This window comes from Kryptolebias marmoratus, linkage group LG11 (genome assembly GCF_001649575.2).
Source record: "Kryptolebias marmoratus isolate JLee-2015 linkage group LG11, ASM164957v2, whole genome shotgun sequence".
Classification (NCBI taxonomy): Eukaryota; Metazoa; Chordata; class Actinopteri; order Cyprinodontiformes; family Rivulidae; genus Kryptolebias; species Kryptolebias marmoratus.
The window spans coordinates 22,618,221-22,641,370 of NC_051440.1; the positions used below are offsets into that span (position 1 = coordinate 22,618,221).

Sequence of the window (23,150 nt, forward strand, 5' to 3'; positions counted from 1 at the left end):
TAACGTGAATGAGTCTGCATGCAGCCCAGTAAGAATCGTTGGTTTTCTTACTGACAAAAAGTTACCATCTTGACAAACTGTCTTTTACAAAATATTTTAATGACAGGAAAATCAATCATATTTGGGGGCCAACCTCCCAGTAATATCTGGAAAATGTGAGCAGTCATCTTTAATCTCTGAAATATGATAACAACTCCGAGTCAGAGGCATCCATAACAGCCTTTGACTCTGTTCACCGAATGGCTTTTTAAATGTCAAGGACTTTACCTGACACTTCAAAATTGACCTTTATAACTCCGATTTGATCTTAGAGACTGTCAGAAAAATGAATACGCTAACATAAACTTCAGTGTGTGGAAGAATACTGAGAAGAAGACTGTTCTCTACAAGGATTTTGAATGGTTGCTTTACAATGCTCAGAAATGTTAAACAATGCCTGTATGAAAAAAATCTCCTGACAGCCTGTTATTTAAGTGTTAACTAGATTGACAACTTGATAATCATTAAATGAAAAGTACCAATTTATTCATGCGTGTGAAAGATGCTGTCATTTTCAACATCAGTGTCAAAACAGGATTTACCAGAGTCAACAAAAAGCTGTCTTTCTTTGTTATCTGAAAGATGAGGGCTTTTCTATTCAATTTTACTTTACTTATACTTCTTGGATCATGCAGTGACATAAGAGCTAAAATGAAATGCAGCCTCCATCCACCTGCTAAGCTTTAGCTACAGAAGGATTCAAAATTAACACCAAATTCATGCAATCAGGTGAGCCAGTGTTTCTGCAAACGTTACCTGTCAAACGCAGCGAGGCAGACGACAGGATGGCCTTTTCATCCAACTCCCTGACATGAACCCTGACTCCTGAGATCATGTCAGGCCACACCCCATCAGACACACCTACTCTCAACCAGTAGCTGCCGGCTGGAGGGTTTTGTCGAAGAGACAGAACTCCAGAGCTCTGATTCAGACTGAAGTATCTTAGAGAAACAAAGGCAATGTTAGGTAAAAGAATACTACTTCGATGCAAGATCATAGACAAAAAAGAAAAAAAACGTATAGGATGTAAATTCATTTAAACAGAATAAAAACAAACAGACAAACAAATTTAACCAAGATGGTAAAAACGGAAACAAAAATATTAGCTTCAAAAGCTTCTAAAAGAGCTTAATAGTTGTCATAGTAACTGTCAGAATTTGCTGTATGAATATAACAAATATGCAATTGGTATTTCTAATCTGATTTTGAAAGTGTGAATACTGAACAACTGCACAAGGTCCCTGATGTAGTCAGAGTGTCATCGTATAGGCTGTTTTATCTCTGGAACGCTGTGCTCAATCGAGATTTCTTAGTTTGATTGAATTTGATTGTAGTTTCCAGAATGATAATCACTGAAGATGACAATGATTAAAATCTTAATGGAAAGTGTGGGATATATTAGTGGCCAGGGAATCGCATCTTGGGAGAACTACTGCTTGTGCATGTTTGAAACACAGTGATATCATCCAAAGATGTCTTGCTGGCTAAATGCTGAGCCTACATGCTCTTTAATTTTCAAATAATATATTTGTAGCTGATTAGATTTTGAAGTTTTACTATTTTAGCATTGCTGCAATTTTTAGAGCAACACTTTTTTGGACAAAGAAAACTGTACATTTATTAGGGTTCTCTTACTTGGCTGCGCTTGTCTCCAGACTGTAGGTCTTGTTGTCCCAATCATCTGGATCTGGGGCATACACCTTCCCTAGTGCTGCATTTCCTATCCTTCCTGTTCAAGGTAAACACACACACACACACACATTGATTCAGTCTGGACAGAATCTGCTGATGCCAACACTTATCTTTTCGTCCCTCCCATCTCCTTATCTTGCATTCTTGTTCTGTTCTACTTATTATGCTCATAACTGTGGAGTCCCACTGCTGGAATGAATAGACTCTTGGTGCTCCACTTCAGAGAGCGTGGGGCTTAAGGAAGCGAGGCTATCTCACTATGGATTATGTTATTATCAACCTGCAGTGCCAGAGTACTGCAGCTGGGTAAACAATGGCAGCCTGAATGAGTCACGGCACTCTTGTTTCCAACAATTACCAAAACTGCCATGTAGCTCTGCGTAGGATCAAAACACTAACAAGCCAATATACCTAACCAACTTACCTGGAGGGGAAAACAAAATCAGACACAAGAATGATGATCCTACAATAAAATGATGTTCCTGTGAGCTTCAGGCATAGGGAAGGAAAGGCAAGAATGTGCTCAGGGCTTGAGAAGGAATTTCACATCATTACCATAACAAAACACAGTCAGAGTGTAAACGTAAAAGCGCAATTATGAATTCCAAACCACACTGAGTAGGTACAGCACTGATAACTTTTGCCTGTAGCTGTAGCCTAAGTTTCCCCTTCTTCAGTTAAGCTCTGCCTGCAGTGTGAAGCTCTTAACAAAAAAACAAGTAGAAAGGAATGAAAAATGGGTAAGCAAGCAACTCACCCTTGTGGCTATGAACATAGACATCTTTCTCTCCTGCCTGATGGGCGTTATCATTATGATCGCCAATAGTGATGGTGAGAGTGTTTGTTGCCGTTATCGGTGGAACACCGCTGTCAATCATTATCACTGGCAAGTGAAACTCGCTCTGCCTTTCCCTGTCAAATCTGCGCAGGGTGGTGAGTGTGCCAGAGCCATTCCCATGATCCTGTAGGTGGAAGTCAGCAGAGAAAACTGAAGGCAGAGATAGAATAAAAGGAGGCCCGTGCTCTGGGGAGTCTCTGTCCACAACATGAAGTAGAGTTGAGCTCCTGTTAAGCCAGACTACTTGAGGTGCTGGACCGTTCTCCCACAGCACAGGCGTGTAGACTGTCTCCAGCTCTGGACCGTTATCATTCATATCTAGCAACGGCAAGTGGACCGTAACGCTGCCAGTCAGTGCTGGTGTACCACGGTCTGTCGCCATGACAACCAGCTCATAACCTGCCACTGTCTCCCTATCCAGTGGCTTGGTGACAGTGACAATACCGGCACGGCTGACTGTAAAATGTTCAAAGGGGTCCGAATTAGAAAGGATGCTGTACAAAACGTCCCCATTCAGGCCTGAGTCGGGGTCAGTGGCTTCCACCTGAATGACGCTGGTTCCTACAGTTATGTCCTCGGGCAAAGGGGAGAGCAGGTGAGAGCTTGGGGTAAATACAGGGGTGTTATCATTTTCATCCTCCACCAGAATCAAGCAGTGGATAACACTGGAAAAGTCTGAGTCTTCTACCATGATAGTGAGGTTAAACCGTCGCTCCGCAGGCTGCTCAAAGTCCACCTTTTTCTTCAGTCTCAAAGTACCTTTTTGCTTTATTCTGTTACTAACCATGTAGAATTGTTGCTCTGAATCTCCTGCCACCACACTGAATGCCAGCTGTCCGTACGTGCCATCATCAGGATCCACAGCACTCAGCTCCAGAAGGGAAGCATCCTCATGTGTGCTCTCAGGAACACGAGCACCACACCAGTCCTCTTTAAACTTTGGAACATGGTCATTGATGTCTGTTACCACAATAGTGACAGTGGCTGTACCTGTCATACCTCCACCATCCTTGGCTTCTACTACCACATGGTGGCTGTCAGCAAGCTCTCGGTCCAAACCCTCTGCTGACACAGATATGGTGCCAGTGCTGGAATCAATACTGAAAAGCTCTGCATTGTTCAAATTATGTGCATTCTCTGTAATCCGGTATGTGAGGATGGCGTTTTGACCTACAGCTGCATCGTCAAGATCAACTGCTGTCATTTCCACAACAATTGTTCCAGGAGGTGAATTCTCAGCCACGTTACTATGGCAATTATCAGGTGAGCACAAGAAGGTTGGGGCATTGTCATTGATGTCCCACACGTTGATAATAACATCCGTAAAGCCAGTAAGTCCCTCGCCTTCTTCGTCCGTCGCCATGACAACGAATCGCCACACGGCACGTTCTTCTCGGTCCATGGTGCGCTGAGCGTACATCTCCCCTGTGATGTCATTGATCATGAAATGCGACTCTGCACCTTGGCCATGAATGGAGTAACGTATGGCACCCTGGTCTGCATCTTTGTCTGGGTCAGTGGCCGTCACCTGCACAGAAAAAGACAAGTTTCTGAAAAAAAACAATATATTCTTTCGCTCAGTCAACTGCAAATTATTGCTTCTTCCTCTCTCTTTTCAACCATCATGCAAGTTGCTTTAGACTTCTTTAAGACAGCCCATTTAAGTTTTTTCACTTTTTCTGACCAGCTTAATTAAAGCACTGAGCTCTGATCAGGCATGCTTTCTTGCTTCTGGTCTGAGAGTGGATGTGACAGACTTACTGCGGAATTTCCCCACACAAGATTCATCCCTGCTGCCGCTGTAACTTAAAGCGAATTAAATTATATGTCAAGCTAGGGTAAAACACCAACACTAGATAAACTGAAATAACATGCCAGAATAAGAAATTGTAATAATTACTCAGCTGCCACATAAACCTACACTGAGAGCAAAGTTTAGAAGGGTGCTCATTAGAAAAAGGGACGATAATTGCAAATATATGGATTACTCTAATTACTAAAAAGTACACAGTGTAAACATTTTTGTAGGAAACCTCTCAGCCTCTCACCTGTAACACAAACACAGGTGATCCATCAAGCTCCTCTGTGACTGATCCATAGTACTTGTTCATGGAAAACACAGGTGCCTCGTCATTCTTATTAACAACATTGACTACAACAGCAGCGTAGTCCTCCCACTTGCCGTCTGAGGCTAGAACCAGAAGCTTGTACCTTTTTTGCTTCTCATAGTCCAGTGACTGTGCAATAAAGATTGTTCCAACTTCTGGTTCAATGTCAAAAGCACCACCTTCATTGCCAGATGTTATTTGGTAGCGCAGCTTGGCATTGGCACCTGTAGAAACAATTAGAAAATGCACAATTATAAATGTCTGCAATAAAATCTTTAGAAAGTACTTACATCTGCAGCAAGTTGCTGTTTACATTTTTTTTCCTCTCTCTCTTTGTGTGCCAAAAAGTGTTTTATCTTTTCTAATCTGTACATTGTAGGACTCCTGCAAAAACAGAAGAACACAACCACTCGGGTATTACACCTCATTTCCTCCAAGACTTGAGGAGTAGTAGATTTTCATGTAACTCTTTCTTGTTTTGATTACTTCATTAAATGGAAACTTTGTCTCCTCAGCTTTAATCAGATACTAATTAAAGAAAGAGTGCCGAAAAAGTAATGAGTGGAAGGCAGCATAATGCACTGATAGTGCCCTGTAGGGAATTATTTTGAGGCTCGGGTGAGGTTGGGGGATGTAGGTTAGTTAAAAAAGAAGATGTGAACTTATCTGCTGTGTCTCTATGGAGACCATCCAATCTAATGCTATAACATTGGAATGGATCAGATAATCTTCTGGAATGCATAGTCTTTGCTTTCAATCATCCTGTTGGGTTAAAGTAGCTACAATCCCATGTTAATACACTAATCTGTAGTATTAACACGGCCCTAACCGACAAAGTGCTCCCCGTCTCCCACAGGGCTTTGGCGTGTTTACAGCAGTCAGACCTTGGGTGGAGTTTCACAACAAGACAGATTGAGCATGGCTTGTTTTTGGCACATGTGCAAACAGTATTGTAACTTTAATGTTGGGGGCTGGTGTTCTTCCACAGCCATTTATCATTAGTGCCATTGCCCAGCCTAAGCTGCACCCCCGCTCTCCATAAATGCTTGATTAACGGACCTAAACATTCCCGATGAAAGGATCTTAGGCTGCAGTCTGGAGGATGAGCAACTGCTTTATTGCTTAAATCCCACCCACCTACTGTGTGGGAGCATGTCACTCTTTTTGGAACATATGTGCTGCAGTGCATTACCAAGCACTTAAATGACTACTAAATCTAGTACACCGCTTGATTTCAGCAACATGGTTTTCTCAGAGCACAGGCCAGATTGGAAAAGTCTCGCCCCAGGGTGACTTTATGCACACTGCTACAAATGAAGACCATCCTGCAAAAATGTTTTCTCTTTGGCAGACAACTCACTGATACACAGCCAAAATAAGTTTGTTATTCCAATAAAAAGAGTGTTGGTTGATATAAAATAAATTAGAAAATCTTTTTAAAACTTCATAACAACTTTCATGTTGGCAACTTTGACCTTTTGTTCTAGGGAACAGCATCAGTAAAATCTTGTTGGAACGCCATCACTCTGTTGCTTCATCAAGCGTACCTTCATCCTCGTCATTAGCTCCAACAGTGACAATGGCCAAGCCCACATCTGCATTCTCATCAACGCGGACTTCATATAGTCGCTGAGCAAAGACAGGTTTGTTGTCGTTGACGTCGCTGATGAAAACCCTCACATATGCTGTGTCTGCAAGAATGACAGAACAGCAGAAGAATAAACAGAAAATGAACATCAACATAAAGGAACCCACAATTAAACTCGCACTGTATGTATGTTATTCTCTTTCCAGTTTAGTACAGTTAACTGTACCTGTTAAGAGGGAAACAAAAATTTAACTTTGCATAATTTCATGTGTCTTTATGCTTAGTTATATATAAAGATTTGTTCAATTTACATAAATAATTGTCTTATCTATGGTGAAAAAAATAATATCAGACCTAAATAAACCTCTTTAACTACATACCTTTTTGTAGTGAAAATATACAGAACCTTTCATTGGGAAGATTAAAAATTCATAGGATGACAAGTGCTTGTGTCTTATCTGGGCCCTCTTCATTACAACTTTTATTTCTTTAGTTAGAAAGAGTAAATTATCTGCTCTGAGAGTACTATGGTGACATGTTAATTTGGAGCTGAGGTAGTAAGAGATGATGATGGTGGAATGTGTTGTTTTTTTCTTTTTGGCTTGGTTTTTTCCCCCCATTTCTCTTCTCCTTTTGTTGTTTCCCAAGGGTGACAGAGAGAGACAGGTAATGTTTGCAGTGCAGATGAGCCCTTCTGGATGTGGAAGATATGTATACACAGCTAAGACTCATTGTAAATGCTAAGCAGCCCTGGCAACCCTGGAGAGAAGGCTTTACTGCTCCAAAACATCACCTGCTACACCTAATACCAGCTTCCCAAATACGGGCAAAAGATCCACTTCTGAATACAAATGTCAATTTACATCACACCCCACACACAGACTGAGATTTTTTGACTGCCAAAATGTCATACACAGTATACTGTAAACAAACAGGCTGAACAGGGTAAATATTGATCAGTAGAAATTAAAACTGGTACAAAAAGGGGACTGCAATAAAAAATTCAGAGAATGCCAATAACCCTTCGAGCTGTTTTCACATGTAAAAGCATTAGTCTGTCTGGTCATGGCAGTGGAATAAATTGAATTAGGATTCCCTTTTTCAAAGCCAATCCCAAGGTGTGAATGTAAACCAATGCAATCTGTTTAAAACTCATGGCACAGAGGCAACACCCCTCATAGTCCAGAGTTATAGTGTTTCAGCATTTCCCTCTGTAGGGATTTGAGGCAATGCAGTTGTTTTTATATAAATGCACATTACACCAAAGCAGAGGTCAACTGAAAGTGATTCTGGAAAATAATTTGAATAAAACAGATAAGGATTCACTAAATTTAAACCATTGAGAATGTTTTTTTTTTATTTATCTGTCAGTCTCTAGTGCCTTTCCCTGTCTGTCTGTTAAAGACGGTTATTAAGAATATCTACAAGGTTTATATTTCAGGCTTCCTTTTAAAAGTTTCTTTTTTTTGTTTGTTTTGTCTTAATGATGTTGGAAGTAAATGTATGGACTGGTAGGTTACAAATGAACAGCCACTATTAAAGTTGCCTGACTCTGACAAATTATTTGACGATTTAAAACGACACGCAATGCACTTGGTGGTGCTGCAATGAACTTTAAACAATGAGATGTCAAACTGACTGCTTAACATTTCCACACTTTATGCAAATCAAGAACATGTGGCACATACTAGGGGTTGAACCAATTTGTCGACTAGTCGACTAGTCGACTCTAGGACGTCTCGCGAGTTTTTACATTTCATGTCGACTAGTCGCAGTCATGTGATTGCCGGTGGTGACAGCCTGTGCTGATCTGACAGCACAGTATACGTCACAAGACACAAGAAAAATAAGTTAATACATTAGTTTAAATGATATGTAGATGGATGCATATTTGTGGTTTTACAGTGTTTTTAAAAGGAGATGGAGTTGCAGCTGCAGTCAACTACAAAATACGAGCCGTCTAAAACTCGCCCCCTTCCCGCTAAGGATGTCACTTAGCCGGCTCGCGAGTGTCTTTGTCACGACGATCTAACTAATACATTATGATGTTATGTTGCTGATTAAATAAAGATCTGTGGTAATGACAGCTGCTGATTAAATAAAAGCCTGTAGTTGGTAATGACAGTGTATACTTGTCTGACATATATATAGCCGTGAGTTCGTGCTAAGAATGACACTTCGTGCTTAGAAGTGTCATCAGATCAGCTGTCAGAAGTGTATGACAGTCTGACAGCAGATCTGACAGAACACTGGCTACAAAATGGCGTCTTCAAAACAGATCGAGGACAAGCCTGCATCTTGTCAAACAGGTAGAAATTCGTCAACAGTGTGGAAATATTTCACTAAAGATGACTCTTCTGGTTTAACTACCGTAACATGCAAAATCTGCAAAGCTGTGCTGAAGTACAACAAAAGTACGACCGCGATGCACAGTCATTTGAAAAGGCATCCGCTAATGCTAGCTCCTGAACAACCGGCTCGATCCAGTCAGTTGTCAGTAACTTCATTCATGAAACGCCCAGCTGTGACAGGACACCGGCGGCAGCAAATCACAAATTTGCTTGTGAATTTCATTGTCAAAGACATGAGACCACTAGCTGCTGTCCACGGAGAAGGATTTAGAGATTTGCTACAGTTTTTCGAACCTAGCTAGGGGTCAATATTTGCCGTGAAAATAGCTAATAAAGCCTCCAAGTAGTTGTGAAGAGTTTTTGCGCTTACGTCACTATGACGTCACCGCGACTAGTCGACATCGACTCGACTATTATCATGATGTAGTCGACCTTAAAAATATGTAGTCGTTCAACCCCTAGCACATACACCCTCCAGAAACTCCAGACAAAACTTTTAAAATATAACAGTCTGTCGTTGTCAAGCTAAAACAGAAATTCCACTACTGTGTGCTTGATTTTTTCATACAAATGCATTCAAAAGTAGCTTTTGGTGAGCTTTTTCTCAAAGTAGGATAAATTTGCTAAAAGACAAAATTTTTCTATTTTTTAGATATTTCGGTTGAATGTGTCTGTCCGACAAAGTAGAGCCTGTAATGGTATTCTGTTTCAGGGAGGGAGAGCATGTTCAAAACATTAATCATGACAATGCCTGGTGGCACCTCCAAAATGAATCAAGCGTCTTAGGAAAAGTTGTGACCTATCATGTATCAAAATGCCCCTTTAAGCATGCTGCCCATATATGCTGTTGTAAAAAAAAATCCACTGAATTCTTCAAAATTTATGTCACTTAAAAAAAGTGAAATAAAAATGACACTAAGTAAAATTGAAGACCTAGCAGTCCTTGAAGGACTGCACATCACTTGCTGCCTTTCACGCAAGAGTATTAGCCCAAGATTATCTTCTACGAGGAAATGGCAGATTACAGCTGCTTTGGTCAAAACTTAAAAAAGATGGTATGCACAATGGCATGCAATATCACAAATCTAAAAGCATGGGTGGGGGATGATTCTTAGCTATTATTACAATAAATTTGAGAACAATAATTGTAAGATTGACTGAGTTATAGCCATTTTTGTGTTTTCAAATGTCAGTTAGCTGTGGTGACCATCTTGAATTGGGTTGCCTCAAAAATAATCAGTTGTAGATGTACATCCGATGATAATTTTCTTAAAGTTTTAATAAAAACTGTCGAGTAGTTGATGAGATACAGTATTTTGCTTACAGACAGAGCTGTTTTTAAATAGTTAATGGCAAATTTTTAAATAAAGATTTTGCACATTCTGTTACAGGTCAAAATATGTGTTTGGGATCAGTCTACCATCACACCACATTTAAGGTCAATATATTTGAAATTGATTAAGTAAAGCCACTTTTATGTTTTTTTTTAATTGGTTGTGGCAGCAATCTTGAATAAAGCTGACTCCAAAGTTAATCAGTTGTAGATGTACATCCGAACCTTTCAGCAGTAAGAGACCAAATCCATCCATCCATCCATCCATCCATCCATCCATCCATCCATCCATCCATCCATCCATCCATCCATCCATCCATCCATCCATCCATCCATCCATCCAACCATCCATCCATCCATCCATCCATCCATCCATCCATCCATCCATCCATCCATCCATCCATCCAATTTCTAACCAGTGTTGGGCTGTTTGTTTTTGCCAGGTCGTGCCGATTCTTGACCATCTTCTGACTGAACTTCCAGCAGGTAGGAGCTACGGGCCTCCCGGTCAAACACAGCCTCTGTGCAGATGATCCCATCTTTTGGATCGATACGGAAGAAATTGTGGTCGCCACTGCTGTCGCTAAGCAGAGAGTAAGTGATCTGCGGAGAACAGGTAATTTAAAAATTAAGCTACAGCATACTTTCAAGCAGCAGAAACACGAAATTAAAGAAACTGAATGTGAAAATGTGAGGTGTCTGCTTCTTCATTAAACTAAATCAATACACTCTGTTCCACCAATATTGTCACAATCACTCAGAAAGCTTATAACAGCAGCCCTCAAGACTACCTCGACAATTCTTTGACAACAGTGGAACAAAACCTCCCACACTGGAGGGATTGTGATGTGATGTGGTGTTACATAATGCTCCTTCTGCTGTGACACGGATGGTTTAGCAAGGAAACAGCACAATGGAGATTTAGTTGAAGGGATTTCTCTAAAACCTTGTCATTTCCTTTTTCTTATTTCTTCTTCTACAACATGAACACAAACAGATCAACACGAACCTCTCCATTAAGTCCCAGGTCTTTGTCATGGGCAGACACTTGAAGAACTGAAGTCCCAACCTGGGCCCCTTCTGTTACCGAGGCCTCGTAGATTGAGGACGTGAAAAATGGCACGTTGTCGTTGACATCTCGAGACAAAAGAGGGATTGAATTACAAAATGAAAATGTCATTGTCTTAATGATAATCATTCATTCAGAATTAAGTCCCTGTAACAATTGCAACTTAAAAAGTTAGATTTTTTTTAAGGAAATAACAAAAAATCTACAGTGCAGACAATAAATTTAAATTGCAAACAACAGCTAAAAGATAATTAGTTTATCAAGGGATGCTTTCAAGAAGACTGATGTGCTTGTCAAAACAGAGACTAATAGATTTGTTTTTGAACTCGAGATACAACACCAAAACAAAATGACAGGTATTAACAAAACTCTAACCATAAATATGTATTTCATGTCTTTAGTTTCCAAAATAATTAATTGTGACATTTGACATTTATTCCCAGTAAATGAATAAAACAAGATCAAAAATTTGTAACAGTAGCAGCTCCTGAGCATAAATATTAGTGGGGCGGAAATTCATTTCCTAAATTGCTAACCACATACATTTTACAAGTTATGTTACATTTTCTATGGAAAAATACAGAATATATGTTGTTGAATATTTATTTTGTTGCTTTATTTTGCACAAAGTTGTTGCCCTTTTTCTCCCTCCTGCGGGCCGAGGTTTTATCTTGTCAGAGAGACGAACGCCTCCTGCACCCACATCCACCCCCACCCAAAACGGGAGTATTTTTAATTTGAACTGTTTTAAAAACAGACAAACAGATACACAGCCAGGATTGGATTTGTAATTTAACTTGAAGTAATAATTCTACAATAATAATCCAAGTGGGGGGAAAAAAAAAACTTCTGTGAAACAAAACAAAAATTTAATCAAACCGATTAAGTGCTGTGTGCATATATTTTCACCCCTTTGCTTTAAAGCCCAAACCATTATCTTTAGAAGCCACATAATTAGTTAAATAAATCCAACTGTGGGCAGTCTAAGTGTAGGTAGACATGGAAAATAGATCTGTTATGTTGGAGAAAATGTCATGTTGTACATCTCTCCTCTGTCTTAGGTTTTCTGTGTTCAGTTTACATCTGGTCTGTCTGCTCCAAGCTGCTGACTGATACTTTATCTTCTAAATCTAGCCTCACAAATGGATTTTTAAACAGAAAATCTTCACTGTTGGACACAGCAACTTTTGGTGTACGCTATTCTTGCATTAAATAAAATAACTTGAGGTCCACTGTTACTAGTTGGCTGCATCAACAAGTTATAACCAGCATAATGTGTCCCTGATGCAAACTTATTTCTTCCCCAATGAAACTCGATTAGAGCTGCCTGTAATTCTGATCAGTGCCGACAGGCGATATGATAAATCTACTAATAAATGCAGGCGCTGAGCTGTCCTGCCTCATAACTGCAAAATGAGTATAAAAAAGTGAGTATGAATCAACAAAAAACATTTTAAATTCAATTTGAAATTGTCCAAACAGTTAAAAAACACACAAAGCAAGACAATGCACAGCAAGTTAAATATTTAAGTAATTTACATTACTTGTTATGAGGAACTACTTTGTGGAGCAAATGATTTGTGGCTGCGCCCCACCTGCCCTTATGGAGCAGCTGTGCCTGTTAGTATATACTTTTGACTATTATGGTAACCTTCTAATAATAGAATGATGTTCATCAATATCTGTAAACAAAGAATTGCAAAATATACCTGTAATATTAACATATACTCTTGTGAAAGCAGCAAGAGGCACTGCAGCTACATTCTGCGCCCGGACTTGAAGCGAGAAAAAAGGAGTGGTCTCGTAGTCCAGCGGCTCTGACACCAGGATGGACGCAGAGCCATCTTCACGGTTTGGGGAGAGGTAGAAACGAACTGGCATGTTGGTTTCAGGAACCATCCCATCCTCAAGGTTGTAGGTCACTCTTGGGTCACCCAGCTGAGAGGTTGCCTTGACTGTCTGGAAAAGACAAAGAGATCATTCTTTTTTTTTTTTGGTGGCTAAAGTCCTCTTTGTCATAATTAGGAACAAATGATCCATTAAAATGAAAACAATTCCAAATTAGGCAAATACTACAAACAAAAATAGTTGAGAATCAGTTTTTGAAGTTTAAGCCCATTTTGCTGATGGTCTCAATCAGAATGAAACCGTATCATGTTCTTGATTTAAAGAATTAGTTTGGAAACTATGCTTATTTTCTTGCTTACAGAGAAAATCAATAGCAATCTTATGCCTGTCCATTAAATACCCTAGTGGTTGCTTGGTAATTTCACGGTATTAGTGGTCGTAAAGCATCTAACCACATGTTTAGAGAGCCAAATATAAAACAGAACAAAAATAATACAAAACAACCAATCAAATAAATCTTCAAACATGCAATAAGAGCACTTGATGGGGTTATTCAACATGGAGTTGACTGACTTCAAAACAATCACTTCCAGGCAAGTGAAGAGGCAGGAAGTGTTTTCAAAGTAAGACAGGGGAGGACAACATATCTGGCTTACAGAAGTAAAGTCATTAGCTGGAAGCCAATGAAAAGCCATTAGCACTATGGATCGTATCATTAGATTCCTGATCAGTTTTCCATGTCCTGTTACTGATCACAGTCTGTTAGCCAAACACTGTTCGGAACCACTGTATAATGTTTGAATGAGTCAAAGTACATCAAAGTACATTCAGGTGGCAGTTCAAACTAACACTAAGAGCAGTACTGCAGCTAGCACACAAATAAAAAACAAAAGCATAAATAATAATTAATCTCTAGCAAATTAGTAAGACTGTTTTAGGCACCCAATAGTGTTAAATACCTTTTTGACCAACTGCGATTAAAACAAAAAATGAATCAACAACAACTGAGTAACTACTTCTCCTTCTGAGATTCTGAACAGTTAGAAAACGGGTATTTTGGAACATGAGGCTCATGTAGACAATTAATGGCTGATTGTTATTCATTTAAACACGCCTGCCATTATGAATTTACTGAGTCTGCCTGCCAATTATGTCACAGTTATTTACATTTGAAAACATTCAGTTTACGTAAAGTGATCTGAAATTGTTTGGATGTTGAACAGATAGAAAACCAAGCTTTGAAGAGTTGTCCCTTTTTTACCGTCCAACATCAAAGACAGCCCTCAATTATTAATTGTTTTAAAATCAGTCGAAAAGATGCAGTCATGTACACTTCAGACATTAAAACCTTATAGATTAAGCCCTAACCATTTATAATGTCTACGAGAATGGAACTAAAACATTATCTTAACATAATAATACAATAAAACCCTCTATCTACCTTTTAGTTAATTTGGCAGTCTTTGTTTTAGAAATTGCTTTGTTTTTAATGATATACTATCTGTCCAGTTCAGTTTGTTAGTTATTTTGGGGAATAAAACCAATGTGAATTAAAAAAAATTTGATATTTTCTTTCTTCTTTGCACACACACACACACACACACACACACACATATATATATATATATATATATATATATATATATATATATATGCAAACATGTTACAGAACCCAGCTGATGATGCACAAGTAAAACATTCTGTTTTCTGTAAAGAGCAATGTCATAGCCAACATAGTCTATTAAATAAATACAAAAACATAAAGTGTTTGGAAGACATTTCTATGAAAAAACATTTTTTGTCTTTTTTTTATAGGTACTGAAGTGATCAACCAGCTGAAGAGGAAGTAATGTTACTTCACACGGGAAAAAAAAGTGAGAATTTTATTTTTTAATTTTTTATCTTAAAGGTTAATTTTCATGGGAAATGATTGAGCATTTCTTAGTTAATGAGGTTTTTATAAAATATGTACTATAAATAAATTCCCTCTTTATATAAACTACAATCAACCCCTCCAGGTGCCTCATTGGTTGATATGAATCATTGATATGGTTAATTTATATTTGCCTCTTATGTTTGCCTTATAATAATAAAAAAGCTAAAACACATTGATTTAATAAAGTTTGCACACAAGCTTTTATAAAAAAAAAGGTGTGAATTATGTGTCTTGAGAGGGCTGTTTAAATTTCTGTATTAAAAAAAAAGAAAATATAAAATGTTAATGAGAAACCTTGAGGTGATAGTAGTTGTGTTCTTTAAATTTGAGTCAGAGTAGCTGATTCCTCCTGCTTCCAGTCTTATGCCAGCCATGCTAATTGTTACTCGGTTATAGTTTCACACTCAACTGCTTTGAGCTGCTAAAAACTGTTATTGTTCTGCCCTTAAAGGAAAAGTATTGCATTTTTGGTAAATGCACTTTTTTGCTTTCTTGCTTTCTTGCCGAAAGTCAAATGACAGCGCTCTCATCTCTGTGTGAGCGAGAGCTCGGAGGCGATTAGCTTAGCTTAGCATAAAAGCTGGTAACAGAGTTAATCTGGCAAAACAAATGAGATACAATTTGTTAATTAGGGAGCTTCAGGACTGCTGCTAGGCCTTTTATTTTCTTCTTTTTTTTCAAACTTTGGACAAAGCCTGTTTTTAGCTGTTTTCTAATGTTTCTGTTGAGCTGAAAACACCAGCAGTAGACTCCAAAACCGTCTTAGACATGAAGTAGGATAAATCAGCAGCCATGTGAGGAAAGCGAATAAAACTTTTTACAAAATCTATTTCTCTCTTTAATGTAGGTAAGGTAACATGCGTTTACACTTGAGGTAGAAAAACTGGATTTCATTGTATTTGTGGTCTGCAGTCTGTAAAAAGAAAATGGTTACATCAAATTTTATTCACATTTTTTTCACTTAGTGAAAAGTCGCTCAGACCGAAATAATCTCGTCTCAAAGTGACTCCTTTTGTCAGGACTTTTTTTACTCTCCTCAGATTTATGACTTCATACTTTTCACATCAAAGACCTTTCTAATAAAGTTAATTTGCCTGGAGTTGTGAAACTTGCTTAGCACATGAGATTCTATGTCAGCTTTCTCCAACAGCATCAAACTGTAACACGTTTACACTTTTTTTTTTTTTTTTTTTGCCCGCACCGACAAAAGTTCAAAGTGTGTTTTGAACACTGGGAGAACACCGGGTATAAATAACACTCATACTCTGCACTAATCTTGGCACCAAGCAAACAACCCCTGATTCAATTACAGCAACTACAAATAGCAGGAAAAAAAGGCACAACAGCATGATTCCTGACAACAACAGTTTAGCAACAACTGAAGTGACAAGCAATCGTACCACTATGGGTGTGTCCCTGGCAGTGTTCTCAGGTATGACGACATTGTAGCTTTGTTTTTCCCACTGTGGAGGCTGGTTCTTCACATTAGTGATGGTGACTGCCAGCTCCACAGAAGTGCTGCGATTTCCTCCATCTGTTGCTGTTATGTCCCGTGTGATATAGGTCCTCTGTGAACAAAAGTAAAACAAAATTATAACAATGTTGGGTTTTTTTAATCAAAAGAGCAAAAATAACCAGTAATAATACATATAATGATATAACGAAATTATTCTACTTTTATAGTTCTTAATTCAACATTTGGTGCAAGAGTTTTGTGCATCAATACATTTGCAAACTTTAAACCACCTTGTTTGTGCTTCAGGCTTCAGACTAAATTCTGCTGAAATTCTTCTAGTTTTGACCCATTAGCTGACCTTTCAGGGCAAACTGGACCTTTTGAAACCTTGGTAAAACAAACCTAAAAAGCTAAGAGAGTGTGAATCTTTCAGTTTGTGTTCTGACATTGTCTTTCTGAAATAATTCCAAATATCCCTGGTAAAGACAGCCTCAATGGAAATTTGTGTTTCTAAATTTCTAATCGATGCCTCTAATAATGGTAGCTTTGTGCATGTGCAGGTCACCCATGCTGTGTGCAGTAATACAACACACAGATACTGACATGTGCACCTTTCATCTGTGCATGTCTGTTTTTGTCAAAATCAATAAAAAATACAAACTCATCTGACAACAGAACATGTTTCTACTGTCTTCCTGTCCTTCTGAGGTGACCTCATCCCAAAGAACCTGACAGTTGTTCTGCTCAGTTAATTACTAGTGTAAAGCTGTTTCATGCCACTTTCTGAATGCAGCAGCAGACTGTGTTAAATAATAATCCCAAGTCCATGTGACTTTCCTTATCACAGTGGCATGTTAGTTTTCATGCAGTGCCACCTGAGGGTTTGAGAGTTATGCACATCCAACAGTGGTCTCTGATCTGGCTCTTTATGCGCTATAATTTCCCCAGACTAATTGTCAAAAGATACCAATTCTTTGCCTTTTCACATAGAGAAACATTTTTATTTGATCATTGATTCCTTGACAATCTTGGCACAAAGTTTAAGCCAGCTTCCTTGGAAAGTCTAAGCCTTTAGTAGATTCTTCTCCTTTTTGACCAATTCCAACTTTCTCAAGTGGCACCAATTACTCTGCTGACAGTAGAACCTTCTACTAGTTTTACTCTTGAATTATTAACATTTTCTTGTTTTGTCTTTCCTTGCCTTACTCATAACTTAACCCTAACGTCTTGGAGTTTGTGACTGGCATAGAAGTAATTGTATACTAGCTTCAAATTCAATAATAACTTAGATCTCTACGTGTGATTACAACTGATTGTACGATTATAACTGATTGTGTGATTATAACTGATTACAAATTGAAGTTTCTGTTGGTTTAAAAAAATCCACTTTTTGCAAATGTTAGGCCATCATCTTAAAAGTACAAATAATTTTCATTTATTGCTATTAGAGCAGCATTTTCTTTAGTGGAGTTCAAACATGTGCAGCATTGAGAAAATTTGAATGTTGGCTGCAGGCTGTAATAAGAACTAAATAAGTAGATTTGTGTGTTTAAACAGAGTTTCTTGTTGTAGTTTTTGAATATTTAAATGCACCAGATAAAATCAGTGATTAAATCATTTTCAGTTAACTGGTGCACCTTCATGAACTCTACTGTAGAAATAAACTATTCAGGGCAAAATCAGCAAAAGTAGCAGCATGCATGAGCCATACAAAACTTTTTCTTTTAACATTCAGACTGCAGAAATATGTTTGTAATTGTGGTGAAAATGAATCAATTAGGGAAAAAAAGTTCAATTTGACTTGAATTGTGTTTTCTAGAAGTAAACTTTGTAGGAAAAAAAATTCTACAAGAAGTCATTTAAGTAATTGAGAGTTCATATTTAAATGAGACAATGTGAAACACTGAATTTTTATTCAAACTAGGAGAGGAACTGGAAGGAAGGCTTCTTTATACAAACACATTCATTCATTTCATTCTATCCATTAACACATACTGTAGCTATACCACTCTGATAATGAAAAATCATCTAAATAATAATCCAATTGTCACGTTCAAACATTACGTGCATTATACTTTCAATACAAATAGCAAATTATTGTGCTGAAAGGAATCTCCTTTAATTTCAAACTTACATTAACAATTTCTGAGACCATTCAATTAGTATTTGTGAACAACTCTTGCAAAACTTAAAAACCAGAGAACAAAGATTGCAATCTGGGCTGTCCAATGTGGACCAAGGAGCTGCTTCTTCTAAAATAAATGACTGTCTGACCGACTTTGCGGAAGCATCCAACAAAGGTTTAAAATTAAATTTGCAGTAATAGTTTTTTATCTCACACGGAACATATTCATGAAGTACTCTGGGTATAGTCACGCCAACCTTTTCCATTCCTTTCCACTTGCTGTGGAGCTGTAGCTACCGTACAGTGTTCTGACACTTCATGAGTCTGGCTCTGGCTGCACTGTCTTACAGTAGGACATAAAAATACCTGCCTTTGTTCTGTGGCCTTTCTCCCCCATATTCCATGGAACCACAGTGTATGGGCTGGGGACTGTGCTTTTATGTTTAAGTGTAGTACAAAATTTTAGTCCTAATACTGATAAAACTGTAATCAAAAACTGCTGAGAAAATCAAAACACAACGCTGTCCCAGACGAGCACCAACATTTATCATTTAATGAAGTGATTTTATAATTTTAGCAATGGGACAAGGATTGTGGGATGATTCAAATAGTTTCTGAAACAGTCTTAAAATATGCAGCAGCACTGGTTGTCGAGGTTTTTGGGCTTAACACTTTCAATTTTGCATGAAGTTAGTGGTGAATTTATAAAGTCAATATTGTCATGGACTTCCGATACCATGGCACTGAAAGGTATGATAAATATTTCATAACTCTACACTCTAAAAGTAAGTGTCTACCCAAAGAACAACTCTTTTTTTGAATACCTGAAAAACAAAAAACAAGAAGAGTGGTGATAGGCCATAAAAAGTCAACAATATACTTATAAAAAATGTAAACAGAATGTGTTGCATCACTGATCCTGACAGAGTAGTGTTCATGAGTTAGTGGACAAACACAAGGAAGGGAAGCGCAGCCTCACAGTCTTTACAGCTAGCTTTTACACTGACAATTCCAATATATAACTTTAACAGCTTTCTAACAAAATGCCAGATGAGGATGGCTCATTCTTGAAGGAATGCATATCACCCGCCACCTTTTATAACAATGATTTGAACTGAAATGACCATAAGCTGAGAAGGGATAGAGTTATAGTTGTTTTGGTGTAAATGACATTATGCACAGTTTCAAGCAATATGGTGAGATCTTGCCAGATGTGTTAGCACTCATAGAATGTGTTAAGGATGAGTCTCAGCTACTAGAACACCAGATTCTAGTTCAGTACTTGTAAGACTGACTAAGTTATACTAACTTTTGTGTTGGCTAAGAACAATTAGCTGTGGCAGCCATTAGGATTTAGGTTGGCCTCAAATGGTAATGAGTTAAAGACATGCACTCAATCATGACATTCTAAGAGTTTCACTAAATATCATCCACTGGTACATGATATTTTTTGCTAACAGACAGACAGTTTTAGTGCCAACGTTCTAAGCTAAGATATTGTTTAACGTGGAACACGTTTGAGGTGATTCTCAACTACTATCACTCAAAATCTAAAAAAGTGTCTAAGTGCGAGACATTTTTGTGTTTCCGAAGGTCAGTTGGCTGTGGCAGTCATTTTGACTCCAAAACCTAATCAGTTTTAGATGTACATCCAGTGAATCCTTTCTACATGTTTCATTAAAACCTATCCAGTCATTCATGAGATATTTTGCTATCAGACAGACACAGTTGACACCAATAGTTAATGAAAATGGTTCATAAATATGTTTGTTAACACTACAGACAAATAAACTCACACACGCACACACAGCGGGTAAAAAACATTCTCGCCTTTTTGTGTTTGGCTGCAGGTGACAATAATTAAATACAATACAACAAAATCAGAGTAATCAATGTGGGCAAAGGCTGCTGTGTGTAATAACTGGCTTCTTAGAAATGTGAGCCATGTATTCTAATAGCCATCCACTACAGGCTAGAGGGTCATTATGCTATTTTAAATTATAGTTTTTTGTAACTGAGAATTGCATAGTAACAATCAACAAATATAACCAGAGGAATTTCAGACTATTAAAATGTGCTATAAATCATTTGTTTAGCTCAAATCTGTTTTCTTCCATCTTTTTTTCTTTGTGGTATTTCCCACATGCAGCACCTCAGGGAGCAGACAAACCACAGATTGGTAGTCGCAGACGGAGGCACTTTGATGTGGCTTGTTCATTAACTTTGTTGACACAGACCCACGGGCTACTGTCTGATGCCGCCGGAAAGCGCGTGTGTGTGTGTTCATGCTGGCTGACAAAGAGCCTCTTAATAACTGCTGACTAACCTGAGATATAGGTTGGTTAACATAGACCCATCCAGTGACAGGGTTGACCCGAAGGTACTCGGGCTGCTCCAGCGACATGGAGTAAGTGATGGCAGCATTAGTGCCGAAGTCGTCATCATGAGCCGCCACACGGAGGAAACTGGTACCAACCAAAGTGTCTTCTCTCAGGAAGTCTACAGAGGATGTTGTGAGTTTTTTACTTCATTGTTAAACAAAAGACTTGAGAATTGACAGCTGGAGAGAATTTATTTACAACCATAATTATGGGATAACATAGCTTGGACTGTCTGGCAATCTGGATGTTTCTCTTTCAAAGTTGTGTCATAATCCTTATATTTATCTAGTTATCGCTAAGGCAGGGCTTAAAACTATATAACAAACAGACATTCTTTTCACAGATGAACATGTTACTGTAACAATGGTAGACATTCAGGCGCCGAGTAGTTTTTCTCTGACTCATTGGGACAGAATCACTGATAATCATGATACTTTAGATACATTTGCAGTTTTTGGTCTCAACAAGGACAAATTCAGTTTATGTGAACTCTGTTTGCTGTTCAAAAAGTACAAGTATATTTTTTTGAAAGTCTTGTGTAAATAAAGTAAATAAAGGTACAGGTGTAGAATGTTATCTAAATTGGTTGATGTGAAGTTCATATCAAAGTTATAAACGGCTCCTGAACTGCCTGAAACATGTTTGATTAATTAATTATTATCAAACTAGCTGCCCAGCTGACCAACTAAGTGAGCCTTGTGAGGATGCTTGGGTTTAAAAAAACTGGAACTAAAACATTACCATTCAGCTTCTGGTTCAGACTGGATGAGAGGCACCTTAGTAATGTCAAAAACTAAAACATTTTCTAACATTAAAACAAGTAAATATCTAGAAAATCCCTGTGATTAGGTAAATATAAGTCTTGAGCCTAATATGCAGTCTTTAAATTAAATTAGGCTATAAATCAAATAAAGTACATGCTGGAATACGCTCTACAACTAAATTTCAGCCTGTTTACATCTTGGTTTGGTGCCTTTGCCTGTGCTTTGCTTCTATTTTTACTTCACGCATAAATATGCATGCAATACTTACACTCATAGCGCAGATTCTCAAACTTGGGGCTGTTATCATTCTGATCCAATATCTGGACAGTGAGTTGACAGATGCCGATGAGCGGTTCCTCAGCCCAATCAGTGGCCGTTACTGTAATTGAATACTCTCTCTGCCGCTCCCTGTCAAAGCGTCTGGCTGTCACGATCACTCCTGTAAGAAGTCAGAACCATAATCAAGCCCCTTCATCAACCTCTGCCAAACAGACACACATGATTGCTTATAAATTCATCCATCCATTCAGCAGTTTTCCAGTTCTCCCAGCTAAGCCCATCTAGCTATCAATCCATAAATGAAGACAAGTAAACAATTATAAATTTATTCTGAGTAATTTGTGCATTCCTTTGAAGTGCAGTGACTTTGTTATTAAATCTTGAGGTGAAGAAGATAGAGCTTGAACGAAAATGACTGATGGAATAACATATTAAGATTTCAAAACAGCTCCTCTATTTGCCTTTCCCTTTTTTACTTACAATATTTTTTATACTGAAGAGACAAACCAAACTGTTTAGTTTTAATGCAATGCTGCTATTTTTAAAGGTTTTGACTTGCATCTTTGTGAATTATTGGTTTAATGTGAACACTATGAATTTTTCATCTCAAATCTATATCTTCTCTTGTGTAACATTTTGTATTAAAATGCTTACTAGGCATGTCAGTTACCATTAATGTACAGCACAGTCTATCTACAGAATACCCTGTGTTTTATGTATAATTGAGTCTTATTTTGCCCCCAACAATCCATGACTTCTCTACCTGAGTCTGGATGGATTCTGAAGGCGGGCATGGCGCTGTCTCTGTGCATTAAGCCATATTTGACTTTTCCATTTGCTCCCTCATCTGCATCCACTGCATGCACTTGCAACACAAAAGTCCCTGCTGGCTGGTTCTCCAGCACTGAAGCCTGCTCACGATACTGCTGGCACTGAGATAAAGAGAGGGGAAGGGACACAAAAACAAAAAGACAAATAAATACAGTGCGGAATTCTTTACATATATTGTCAGAATATGTTACAATAATGAGAACACACGGATCAAAGGAAATAAACTCATTAAGTTGAAGGTCAGAACGCACATTGCACAGGGACGTAGAGTACATCAGCACAACGCAACAGTTACAGACTCAGTAACTCACATCTATGGAAATGAAAACACTTGAAGTGATATTTTTTTTGAAGGGAAAACAGCAAACAGCTTTGTCTTAGAAGAATTCAATCCATTTCCCCTAATGAACATATACCCCAGATTAAGAACACCTCTCTGGAGTCTTCCATTTTTGCATTCAATATAAATGCAAGCTACTTTTTCAACAGAATGACCATGAAAAGGAAGAAAA

General features: G+C 38.2%; 1 protein-coding gene across 1 annotated transcript in view; it reads right to left on the bottom strand.

Moving 5' to 3' along the window:
* LOC108237539 (neural-cadherin) overlaps positions 1-23,150 on the bottom strand; it is a 112,193-nt gene that overhangs the window by 28,216 nt on the left and 60,827 nt on the right. Inside the window, exons 9-20 of the mRNA XM_017419030.3 lie at positions 22,571-22,739; positions 21,797-21,967; positions 20,710-20,882; positions 16,203-16,370; positions 12,728-12,977; positions 10,959-11,086; positions 10,366-10,552; positions 6,225-6,368; positions 4,618-4,901; positions 2,489-4,097; positions 1,675-1,768; positions 796-980 (exon numbers count right to left, since the gene is read on the bottom strand). Of these exons, the coding sequence (XP_017274519.1) occupies positions 796-980; positions 1,675-1,768; positions 2,489-4,097; positions 4,618-4,901; positions 6,225-6,368; positions 10,366-10,552; positions 10,959-11,086; positions 12,728-12,977; positions 16,203-16,370; positions 20,710-20,882; positions 21,797-21,967; positions 22,571-22,739 (3,562 nt within the window). The remainder of the gene's footprint in view (positions 1-795; positions 981-1,674; positions 1,769-2,488; positions 4,098-4,617; positions 4,902-6,224; positions 6,369-10,365; positions 10,553-10,958; positions 11,087-12,727; positions 12,978-16,202; positions 16,371-20,709; positions 20,883-21,796; positions 21,968-22,570; positions 22,740-23,150) is intronic.